The sequence below is a fragment of the Mizuhopecten yessoensis genome, unplaced genomic scaffold, assembly GCF_002113885.1.
Source record: "Mizuhopecten yessoensis strain PY_sf001 unplaced genomic scaffold, ASM211388v2 scaffold9541, whole genome shotgun sequence".
NCBI lineage: Eukaryota > Metazoa > Mollusca > Bivalvia > Pectinida > Pectinidae > Mizuhopecten > Mizuhopecten yessoensis.
Genome location: NW_018408099.1, coordinates 1,032,779 through 1,045,714, shown reverse-complemented (window position 1 = coordinate 1,045,714; position 12,936 = coordinate 1,032,779). Strand labels below are relative to the sequence as shown.

Sequence of the window (12,936 nt, the reverse complement as noted above, 5' to 3'; positions counted from 1 at the left end):
GTATATTTCCGATCTTTTTTCTGTATTTACTGTAACTAGCCGTTACAATATCGAGGTGGGAGACACTGTGGAGAAACGAGTTTAGGAAAAATAAACTAACATCAGGTTTTGATGTCTCTTACACAAATGCAATTCATGAAGATGTCGTTTGATTATTTGGAACTTCATCAAAACAGCGGAAAACGTTATTCCACAATCTTTAAAGTTCTTCCTTAAACCAGTTGCGAGTTATTGGGTATATTATTAGTAACATGTATCTCTGGGTGAGGAGTGGTCTACGGGCTTATTGACCAAGACTGGTCCTTAAAGACACAAGGGGTCTATGAGACAGCAGAACCCTCCTAATCCAGAGTAACTTATTTTTTATTACTATTTTGCTGCTTAATTATAAGTCACTTTGTCAGTTTGAATCGTACTTGACTGCTACCAAAATAGCCACTACCGGACACCTTTTTGGCAATATTTCGGACAGTACACAACCATCTTTGTAATTAGCACCCTAGCGGCCCACTCGTTACCTGTTTCGTTGATTTTGATGTCGTTTTAAATTGCTTGTAGTATATTTCATCCGGTGATTTATGGGCAAACCTCGAACGCTTGTGTGTGTCGGACGCCATATTTGTTGTTATGAAGAGAGATTATAGTTTGAGTTAGCTGCCCTCGCACGTGCTTTTATACTGAAGACCCCGGTAGGGCGGGGTCTATAGAAATATAGACCCTGGCAAGGTATCCAATCAAAAAGAGTGTTACAAATTAGAAGAGTGACACAAATATATGTATGTATTTTATAAAGTATGCTTTCTGCATTGAAAGGTTGCTCGGTACATTGTATTAGGAAGACTTAAAATAGAAACACGTCGCTCTTTATGATAACATAAAAAGCTTAGAGTTGCATGTAGCAAATGCCCTGTTTATCCGCAAATTTGTCTTTAACCATCGATAATTCACCTCAGTCTAGCCCTATATCGTTTTAATTCCTTTCCGTAGACATATCTACGTGAATTTTACGAAAGTAAGCTGGTAATATAGGGAATAAGTGACACGATTTGGCTATATAATAGTCGCAATGACTTGGTACAAGAGTGGAATTAAGGTAAAGAGGGACACCAGAGGTAAAAAAAATCAATTCAAAGATTATTTTTTATTTCGCATATATTGTTCTTTGGGGTGTATCTAACAAAATATCAAAATTTGAGAATAGGATCCAGGCTGTTTTTAAAAACACTCTTTGAAAGGGTTAACCCCCTATGAAGTCCGAAAACTGTATTTTTTTGCCCTTTTTAAGTCATTAAGGTACCCGCCAAAAATGCATATATTTTTTTTAAGTTTAGCTGAGAACAATATGATAAATGAAAATATTTTGAAATATTTTAGACATTATACAAAAAAAAATCTTTATAGCCTAGGTAAAATTTCGCAAAAACAATGATTGTAAAGTCGAATAGAAAAAAAAGTGTCAATGAATTCTTTTTTAAATTGATATATAAAATATCTTATATCCATGCTACAAATCATAAAAAATAAAAATATGTTTCCAGGGAAAACAAAAAGTTAGGGGGGTTAGAACGACACACTGTCAAACAACCATTTATGCAGATTTCATGAAAAATGTCACTTTTTTTAACTCTTTTAACTAGAGGTGCGATTGATTCTTAAATTTGCATTGGTTTTACAGCAGCCATGTTTTCGTAATATTATTTTATCCTTTTATGTAACCTTCTTCCGTTTTAAAGGAGGTTGCATCTGTTTTGAATATTCAAGAAGTTGGCATTTGACCTCAAAGCGAAATCATCATTTCATCGGTTAATAATCCTTGATCAACATAGTCTCATCTTTCACAATAATCAGACATAAGACTTTGAAAAGATATATGTCTTATTTCAATCAACAATAATTAATAAAAACAATATTTATTTGACCTTGGTTTTTGACCTCATGTTAAAAGGATTGTCCAACCAATTTATATACATGAGTGTTTGGTCATGTGATACCTGTCCGTCTCTTCCTTAAACGTCGCAGGGGATATGTTATTTTAGGAAGGTTTGGTAAGTTGTTGAGTTGCTATCTGCTGTAAAATGCACCAACATTCAAGAGTGGAATTTATCAATTTGTCGCCATTTTTTAACGAGCAACTCATCAATTTATGATTAAGACGTGCTTTATCAATTTTGAATTAAACCGCGAGAGAGCGTCAATCTTCTTTTCATCAATGATTATTGATCAATATTCGTCAGCATTTGATACATAATAACAACCTCTGTTTTCTCTATTAAAAATTTAAGTCTAAACAAATAGAACATGATGAATTGCGAGCAGATGTATTCATGTCATTTAATGTGTGTATCATAACGAGGTTAATTAGATTCCTAAAATTAAATTCAAACTATTTTAAAAAAAGTCTGGCAAAATAAATTCCAAATGTTTTTTGTTGCAACGATTAATGACGCATTTCTTGCAAGAAGAATAATAACAAACAGGTGATGGCATTTCCCGCATAACACATATTTTGGTCATCATATCTCTCGACAATGGTGGACGACTATTTCAATAGACAATCGGTTGGCCAATTGATAACAGCTTTGAGTAACTTCCGATCGATTTGTATTATTGTTATAGTGAAGCTGAGTTTCTACATGTGCTATTACAGACAGCAGATAAGATATGTTTTCGGTCATTCCATTTGTCTAGTAGAGATATTGGTTTATTTTTGAATACTGCTTCATTTTGTTTGGTTGCCCAAACTTCGACTAAAACTGAAGTAACCGACTTTTCTTTTTCATCTCCATAACTTGACATTTACATAGAGCATGTCAATGATGGTTACTTCGATGGCAAACGCTCAGTCAAAGGCCGGGTGTTTTATTCCACGATGAGAACATTCCTTGTTTTCCTCAGTGGTAATATTTTCCCCTGCATTATTGTCATTTAAAGACAAGAGGCTCTGTCGATATGTCTAACAGTGAAAGTAAAAGACTCGTCAAAGTTTTTTTTTTACCTGTTCTGATAGTCTCATAGAAACATTCATCCTTATTTAAAATCAAAATTCGTTGGCGAACAGGAATGTGCAGTTATTGAATTTTCGCATCGGTCTCAATAGGATATTTTAAACCAAGAGTTTATTTAATATGTTCGTGTTTTTATGCTCGATATATTCCATCCTAGCCATTGCCGTATTTTCAAACAAAATGCCTGAACAAAGTTAACAAATATATATAGTTTTACAACGTTTTCAAAATACGAAAAAAGAGGTGTTTCTTCAGTTTGTAATGACGTCTGGTAGTGTACAGAGTGAAGAAGTCAAACATTTTAATAGAAGAAACGTTTTAGAGGAGACGGTGCCTGTTCCATATTCATCAAATGAACGTTTGAGTCATCATATCCACATTCATCTCCACTTATTCCAGACGCAATTCAATTTCAATTTCAATACGTTTTTATTGTCAAAAGAAAAATGGATTTGGCAGCAGGCATAACCTATTTAAGCCCTCTCCAACCAAACACTAACAAACAGTGGTCCAAGCATAGACATAGACATTAGAACACATACAAACACATATAAACAAGTTGATATTATCAAATACATTATCATAGTAGGGAAAACAACTACATATTTTTATTATGATTTAATCTAATGGTCTAGATTACCACCTTTTATTTTGATACCGAAAATATATATACAATATATACATGTTATCAAGAGAAAAGTAGACGGACGCAATGTCTCAACCAGTGTACGACTCGGATCATAATTCAATGGTTCAACGATTAGCAGTAAGACGTTTTGACAATTGCTTTTTAAACAAATAACAGAACCAATTATAACACGCATTTATGTAAATTATTGTAAAGTTCCAGAATCTAATACAAACGATACATATATAGCCGGTTTTTTGATTGTTGAAAACGAATTAAAAATGTATAGGTATTGGTCTCCTTGGATATTTTTTTGCAGATTGAAATTAAGTATTGTTTTCGGACCCGAATCAAATCGTAAGATGTTTTTGTTTGCTGATACAATCACGTGCTTTTTTCATTTTTGTTTGCAAACTGCTAATTAAGGAAGCGTTTCGCCCATTGTCCGGGTTGCCATCCAAAGAATCCGTCAATATCTTGAAATTCATATTCCAATGATGCTATGAGTTTATCGACATATGTTGGATTTTTTATGAAAAAAATCGTAATCGTTACATTATTTGACAGTATAATGGTCACCAGTTACAATGTACCAAGCTGGCCGTAGTTTTGTTGTGTGATTATTTCCCTGCGGGACTTTCCTTAATGAGAATGTCTATACCTAAACGGAAAACAACCTAAAAAAAGGGCAGTACTTTGACATGTTATATATATGGTTTCATAAGTCCCTCTCTTTATATATTTGCTGTATTTTATGTAAAAAATCTACATTCACAGCAATATCGGACACTCCTTAAATCCCTCTACAACTTCAGAACTGTTTACTCCTCCATGAATCGATTGTAACGGCGTTGTATCGTTCATGAATAGACACGACAGGCAACCGCTAATTTGGAGACAAAGATGCAATTCCAGCTATAATTGAATCGGGCTAATAACGGTTTATAGCAAAGCTGGCAACGACGACAGTCAAAGTCTGTGGGAACGGCGTTAAAACTAGCACCATAGAGTATGGTCGATACCTACTATCAAACAGAGCAGGGCACATGAAGTATTCAGCAAGCAATACGTTCAATGACATGAATCGATTCAATCATCATAAGGTTCCTCTGTTTATTACAAGTATTCAGAGCAGCGTGTTATCTTTATGTGCATAGAACAATAACATGAATTACATAAATGCTATATAACGTTCCACAAAAAAAGATTTAGAAGTGTATATGGGATTTTTTTCACACCAGCCATAATAGCTAGTACGTCTCTGTATAAGGTCACATGATTTGGTATAACATTTTTTAAAATATTTGTTTCTCACATTGAATATATATCAGACAAAGAAAGTTTAAAGACCGACTCGTTGCACTAAGAAACAAAAGAGAATGTGTTCGTGAAGTTAAACAATGTTTAGCATACCAACTCAGTAGGTTCGGGAAAAGGATTGATGTGCTGTACACATTGTATGTGATCATAAGGGGAGACTAATGCCGGTTACATCAACTTCGGATAGTTTCGTATGTGTCTTCTGCTGAAGGGATATTGGAGAAACAAACATTGGGCTGCTGCCCTATTATGACGCCTAAGATCTATATCTGTCCTTTTTCTAGTTTCCTTTTTTCCGACGATGACTTTCTAGACACGCGTTTTCAAAATACCATATCTATTGCGAGGACGTTTAACAAACAAATCCTCAGCAAGGACATTCTCTATTTTTCGAAACCACATGTCAACTTGTTCCCTTGTCAACAATCAAACAGTCATGAATGACGCCACCTGATGCAGAGACAGTTTAACGTCTTGTAGGTCCTGGTTTCGCCTCGGGTTTTTGTTGTGGTATATGAACTTTCCTGTTTAAGTCAGACGAATATTTTTCATATAGACTATGTGTATGGATTTTAGGGCTGTGTGTTGATATTTATTGATGTTAATGTTTTCTTACGTATATGGAATCTGTCAAATATAGAGAGGTTGAAAAAAATACTGTTAACATTCAATTGATATATAAATCAAAATACGACAGAACCAAAATACCGAAGTGGCCACAAAACGGTAGGTTGAACTAAAGAACGATAAAACTACGAGGGAGAGTAACACATGTATGGAGTAACAATATTAAACATCAGAATATTTTTCAAAGTTACAATCATGACATGAATTTTCAATATAATTCCTGTCATCCAGAATGAAAATCTGTACTTATCTTAGTCCTTTGTTTCCTATAAAATTCTTTCATTGAAATGACAGGAGACGATCCTATATATCAATCATTACACATCAAGATACACCAATCTTCAAATACCGTTTTTGTTCCTAATTTCAAACTTGGATCTGGAATCTGAATGGGATCCCGCGCCTTTGTGCTGCCCTGTGCTATTTGTTTCAAATTCATATTGTATTTTTAATTTAACACGATAAATCCTAACGTTTGCGCAGGGGACATGCTTTTATCAATAACATCGCATGAGCGATGCCGGAGGTCAAAGTTGGAAAGTGTTGGATAGAAACAAAAACAAAAACATAAATATTAACATATTGAAGACTAATGAGAATCAATTTGTTCTTTAACTATTATTATATATTATAATCAAGGCATTTATATACAGTAAAATAATAAAATGACTAGATTTCTTTAGTAAAAAGATATCATCAACAATCAAAGGATTAAAGTATTCCTGTTGATGTATTACATTTGTGTACCCGAACGAATACGAGACAATTACCAGCTGATAAACCCACGCTCTGTCGCCATAGACTAATATGATTACCTAAGGCACAGACACCAACGTCTCTCGGATTCTTCGTATGGGTAGGGGCGATTACTGTTCATTGGTTTATTGGCTATCATTTTCAGAATCGGACAATTATCTGTTGCAACATAAGCTGCTTTAAACGTTAATGTTTCAGCTTAACGGAAAATTCCTATAATATTTCCACATTTCAACCTTAAAATAATTTCTAGTCTTAAAATTAGCAAAGGCCGATAAGCCTTATTATTCATCTATCAAAGTATCCGTATTACAAAAGCAGAATTTATTATGCAACTACATGTTGTATTTAATGAGTCGAAGTCCTTCTGTTCTAGTTATTCTAATGGGCCACTTTAATGTGTGTCGACTTTAAATGAGTTTGCATCGATAGTTGACATCATTGCGCTATATCTGATATAACGCATTAGTCATGCACCTGATAAGAAATTATTTTCATGTTACGTTTTATTGAAATGATGTCATGTACCACCATTTCCCTCATATTCATGTAATAAAATCAGCTAAAATTCAGGTCTGTTCCTGTTTTTCTAAATTATGTTTTTAATCGTTATTGATATCCTATAATAAAATCGAAGTAGTTGAAAAATGCTGTTTAAATAATATATGATGACATATATTGAGGGGTGATATATTTTTCACAAAAAAATCATGACTCTAATATGAAGATAAATTGGACTGTACAGTTTTTCTAATGATTTTTTTATGTCACTTGTGAGACATCCCTGTGAAAAAAAACCAGCAGCATTGCGTGATGTGAATGAAGTATTTCTGCTGTTTTCAGACAACTTTATGTATTGTTATTAAAACGTGCTTTCTTTTCTGATTAACTCCTGACGAATTTTACATGAACTGGTTTCTTTTCTTTTTTCAGACGACTGCCTTGAGTTTGGTTCGCATAAGTATCGATGTCACAGCTACTCCCTAGGAAAAGGAATTGTGTCGTGCGCCAGAGCGGGCAAAATAGGCAAGGCCAGAATACGTACATTGAAAATGACTTTAGTTATCGGTATGTATACACTACGTTTATTTTATTAAACACATCACATGTAGTTTCCTAAATCTCCATGCATATGTTATGGAAATATTAATTCAAACTATTCAAATAGAATATTCAACTGTTTGTATATTATCCAAGACTAATTTGAATCAAATACATCACCGTATGCGTTTCAATCTTTTTCCATTCTAAAAATATCTTCTTACACATGTGCGTGTTTTAATCATAATGACTCAAATACATCCCAACAAATGTTTGTGATTTCGGTTGACAATCATACGATGAGTGTAAATATTACGACGCAAATAAATCAAGTATGCATATGTATGCGTTTAATCGTTATAAATCAATTATATCACCATGCAAGTTTGTGATTGTAATTTTCTATAGATCACATACATAACATATGTATGTTTCTCGATTAACTAAATCATCACGCATTGTATGTTTTTAGTCATTATAGACCAAATGCATCGCTGAGTTTGGACTGGTTTATTATGGAAATGTTAAACGTTTATTTCATATAGATACATGTAAATGTATATTTACAGTAATTAGAATTAGCAATGAATGTATATAAATATCTAATATGGTAATTGAGTAAAAAAAATTGTAAGACGTCTTTAACATTGCACAGCTGTCTGTTAACGGTGGTGTTGAACCTGGTAACTTTATTTTACCTAGTAAATCAATATAACACAGTAACTGTACACCGATATGATAATTATAAATTTTGTAAATCATATAATTATACTATTTTTGTATCTGTTTCCAGTCACAGTTTTCGTTCTATGTTGGACGCCTTATTTTTTCATGGCGGCGTGGTGGTGGATTGACAAGTAAGTAATGCATGCCCTTCCTATATTTACAACTAACAAAGCTTGAGAAAGACGGTTTTAAACTGCGATTCAAGGAAGTCTAGACAAGGCTACTAAATTTAGCAAACGTTAGTGTCTTCTATCTACTAATAGAATATTGACCTTGGGGACTGATAGCCCAAGTGTAGAATCAACCTGCTTACAACGTATATTGACCACTGTAAATACACATATACCTAGCATGGAAGCACATAAAAAGTGCTGATGCAGTAAGCCAAACGTAGTCAGTCATTTATACAACATATGGCCATTTTGTCATATTAAAAAGCCTCAGCGGAATATCTGTCGAAAACTAAAATACACGTCCGAAATGTTTTGAAACTGCTATGATAATAATAATGATAATAATTCGAGGTTCTTGTATACCGCTTTATCACCCTCTAGTTCGAAGGTCGTCTCAAAGCGGTTCACAAATTATTATCCGTGGTTATAGGCCCTTTGCACCCAGCCGATATCTTTCCAACTCCATGCTGTGCTGCCATTTTGGCGCTCACAGCTAGCATTCTACAATTCTAGCACTACCCAACCACGTACTCAAGCGGAGTAAAGTATCTTGCTCAAAGATACAACACAGTGCCATGACATGAATCGAAGTCGCAACCCCTTAGGTCATGTGTTCGGCCTCCTACCACTAGACTACCGTGCCTATATAGAAATACAGAGAAAGAGAAATCGTGGGTTTAAACATGCTTTATTTTATTACAAATTAACAGTGTTTGTCTATAGCAGATACGTTTTTACGTTAACTAATATTTCCTTTAAAACGTGCGACAATAAATTCCAGTAACAAGTTAAGGTAACGGCAAACCTAGGACACTAATGGTCAACCATCAGCGTAACCCGATTTGTTCCGTAAAATTAAACACTATGAATATGAAGTAAAAAGTTAAACACAAACATTGTACCTAATTACAGGGAACACTTATTATTTGTTAACTGAAGACAAGTCACATTGAACTTAGATTATATTTTCAAACCACGCCAGGTAAATAAATGAAGAAAAATGAATTAAATAAAAATTTAACCCTACACTCCATTATAAATTAACTTTATGAAACGATAGAGTTTCGATTATTACAATAATTCAATTCTCTCTCAAAATGCTATCATCTTATAGATATAGCATATTGCCTTGACTTCTTTGGAGCACAAGATATGTCCTTTCTGAACTATGAAGAACGAAACCGGTAAACTATAGGAAAGTTACTCCCATCTCTATCCCTCCGGTGAAATGTATTTGAATGCAATTCCACTTTAATACATGTATAAATTATAGCTGGACCAATCACGTTGTGGTACATAGATCCATTACAGGAGGCAATCACCAAACATACCCTTAAACATACGATCTTAAATACATTGTACATTGTATAACAACATCCAAAATTAAACATCAACATTTCCGTCTATTCCCTGAATCGGTCAAATAGTTGAATTCCAATACCATCTACATAATTAATTTGGTGAGAACTATTCATATCGACTATGTAACAATTCAACTTGGAGGAGGAAGACAACAGACCAAATAACATCCCCGTTAACTTCATGATCGTTTGACCTACATGTTCATTAGACTCTTAAGCTATAATTAGCTAAATTATGGTGTTTATTACCGCTTTGCACAAGCTAAACTAAAAAAAAAAAAAACTTAAAAACAAAACATGAAAAATCGTTTAATTTTATTTCATTTTTATGATTTCAGATTCATTGAACCATATTTTGCTTTTACTATTTGTATTGACAAATTGATATTTGCCGGTTTTTAATTCTGAATTATTCTAGGTTATATGATAAAAGACAAAATATAAATAACCCTATAACAGACAATACGTAAGAGATTAATATAAGTTAACAACTATATGTGACAGTCAAGATCACATTAGTGGTATAATATAGAAACCAAAATGACAAGCATGATCCGGATAAATCAGTTTTCGTTTTTCTTACGGAAATATTTGTCATAAAATAAAATAGATGTCTTTTAATGTCATTTGAATTAAGCTTGCCGTGCCTGTTATTCCAAATGCAAAGATTTTTGCTAAAACATTTATATGCTGAAATCTTGAAAATCTTATTTAATTACAACATGTACCACTAGCGAGACGTCAATATTCTTTAATTTTAACTTTCCTGTTCCTTTGTTGTTTTGTAACGAATACATGCTTCGTTAATACTTTGGTTAATCACAAGGTAACGGTTGATTTTTCTGTTTGGTTTTTATTTTCGTAGTAGCATATTTCTGCCATAAAGTTTACACAATTTCTTGAGATAATTATTGCTGCAAGTTGTGTTATCGTAACGCGACCTTCAAAATCCTATAATTAATAACATTACCTCGATTTTTATAAAATAAATAAAATAAACAGCATTTGATATAGCGCCGTATCTAGCTTACATAAGCCACTCTAAAGCGCTTTACATTACATATAATTAATACAATTAGCATATACATTAATCAATACAATTTTGAGGAATTCGCAGGAGCTGCCTTATCAGGCACCGACTGCTATAGTCCTATGCCACCTGGCTAATATCTCCCTATGTGTGTATGCCTGCGTGTGTGCTGGAGATGTAATGTTATGTCGACATGTCTCGATGATTATTACATTTGTATGACCATCAAGTAAATGGGACAAGTCGTGTGGCTTTGTTTCATTATAACGACATTTTTTTTATGAAATTTAGGAGAACTTCTCACGCTATTTATCACAAAGAAATGTTTCCGTTTTAAATTTCAGTTTCGTCCTTTCCCTATTCCGTGCTACCTTTACACGTTTGTTTATGATAAAGTTAAGTTAGATGTATTTGTTCATGTGTTAATTTCATTTCCTTTTTTCTGTCTCTTTTATAATCACATGGCTTACGGTTGATAGTTGTGTGTTGGATTGCAATCCCCATAATGCGATAAGGAATAATACATGAAGAAACTAAAAGAATTTACAAGAAATATCAATTTCTGTGATTGCAATGTGGCGTTATAAATAAAGCAATGAATGAAAGAGAGAGTGTTGCATGCGAGAACATCATATTATAAAGGAGGTTAATCCCTGGGTTCCCAAGACTTAGCTACCTCGAACGTTAATTTTCATAAGCTGGAGAAATCATTTACCAAATTGGTAAACCAAATTGACTTTCTATTTCAAAATACGTTACCACAGTCATTATAATGCATATTCCAACCTTACTTGGCTCTTTACATACGTAAATAAAGGGAACCGCTGGGAAACCCACCAATCAGACGGCAGTATTCACGCACGTGATAAGACACGAAGCCATGCTTCCCACTTCATAATTCCTTCAGCGGGCCGTGTTTACGGACGTAAATTGACTTTAAATCACTTCCATGACATTCGTTGGTTAATAATAAGTATAGAACCCAAGCGAAATGTCAAGATGCATTTCTATAAGTCAGCATTAAAGACATTTAATATCAACTTACATTATATCATTATGTATTCCTTTCTTACTTCGTACTTCTAAGTGATTACAGCTGTACTTTAAGTCACCAGATGGTTGACTCTGCTGGTGGGCTCTCTGTCCCCGAGGTTGGCTGTAGCCTCGTAGTCTGAATTCATTCTGGCAAGTTTTACATGAAAAACTTCTTTAAGAAAGAATATCTATTGCCGCGAAAATTGTGAATTTGAAACATTGTAACGGGTTTTATGAGCACAATTCCTTTGCTATTTTCTAAATATACATGTTTGCACTTCAGAACACTTTCGGCAGTGATATCAATCGTTTGACCATTTATAACAGCCGAGAAATTCTTCATAAAACTTAGGGGCTGGTAGCCAGTCTACTTCCGAGGGTGTGTTGATGTACTTAATGTATACATATTGTCATTCTAGGCAGTCAGCCGTGAATATTGACCCAAAAGTTCAAAGGGGACTTTTTATCTTCGCTGTTTCAAACGCCTGCATTGATCCTATAGTTTATGGTGAGTTTACTACAGTGTAATACAATTAATGTATACAATCAATATCAAACGTGATCAGCGGGAGGAAAAAATCAAACTTTCAAAATCACAAAATCAAAAGAAGTAGAGAGTAAAAAGGTTGAATACAGTTTGTGTTTAATTCTCTTTTTGAATTATCCCATAGTTTATTTAAGCCACTGATTCATGCTAATCAATCAAAGTAACTGCTAGTATAATATATCTATACATTTGCATGTACTCTGAGGAAACAGCTGTTTTCGAGCATAAATTAATATCACTGATCCACGCAAATAGTATAACCTAAACTACATGACAATATCTTACAAATTAAACATACATGCTATTTTCTTTTCAGGAATGTTTACTACTGCGTTCCGTCGGGAAGCCCGAAAGTGGAGGGGTTGGTTCAAACAGAGGCTCAATAAAATGGGATTGTACACTATGACTCCGAATACTGCCATAGAACAGGAAAACTTCAAGTAGATCCGAACGGCAGTGTGTGTGATTCAATACACGGGCTTACACAGCTACCGTAGACACACATAGTCAACACTTACAGTACTACTGGGATTCTGGTCCCGTGCTCATTCTATTGCCTTGCTCATATGTCGTTTGAACAGTTTCCAAAATATATATCTTATGTTAGAATATATGGCGGAAAAAAGCTAAACATATAACAACATCTTAATTATGATGTGGATATGGTTTGATAGAAACCAAATGCAT

General features: G+C 33.9%; 1 protein-coding gene across 1 annotated transcript in view; it reads left to right on the top strand.

The window, feature by feature from the left end:
- LOC110458298 (gonadotropin-releasing hormone II receptor-like) overlaps positions 1–12,693 on the top strand; it is a 128,005-nt gene extending 115,312 nt beyond the window's left edge. The window contains exons 3-6 of the mRNA XM_021509942.1: positions 7,270–7,404; positions 8,171–8,234; positions 12,122–12,210; positions 12,566–12,693. Of these exons, the coding sequence (XP_021365617.1) occupies positions 7,270–7,404; positions 8,171–8,234; positions 12,122–12,210; positions 12,566–12,693 (416 nt within the window). The remainder of the gene's footprint in view (positions 1–7,269; positions 7,405–8,170; positions 8,235–12,121; positions 12,211–12,565) is intronic.
- The last annotated feature ends 243 nt before the right edge of the window (positions 12,694–12,936 follow it).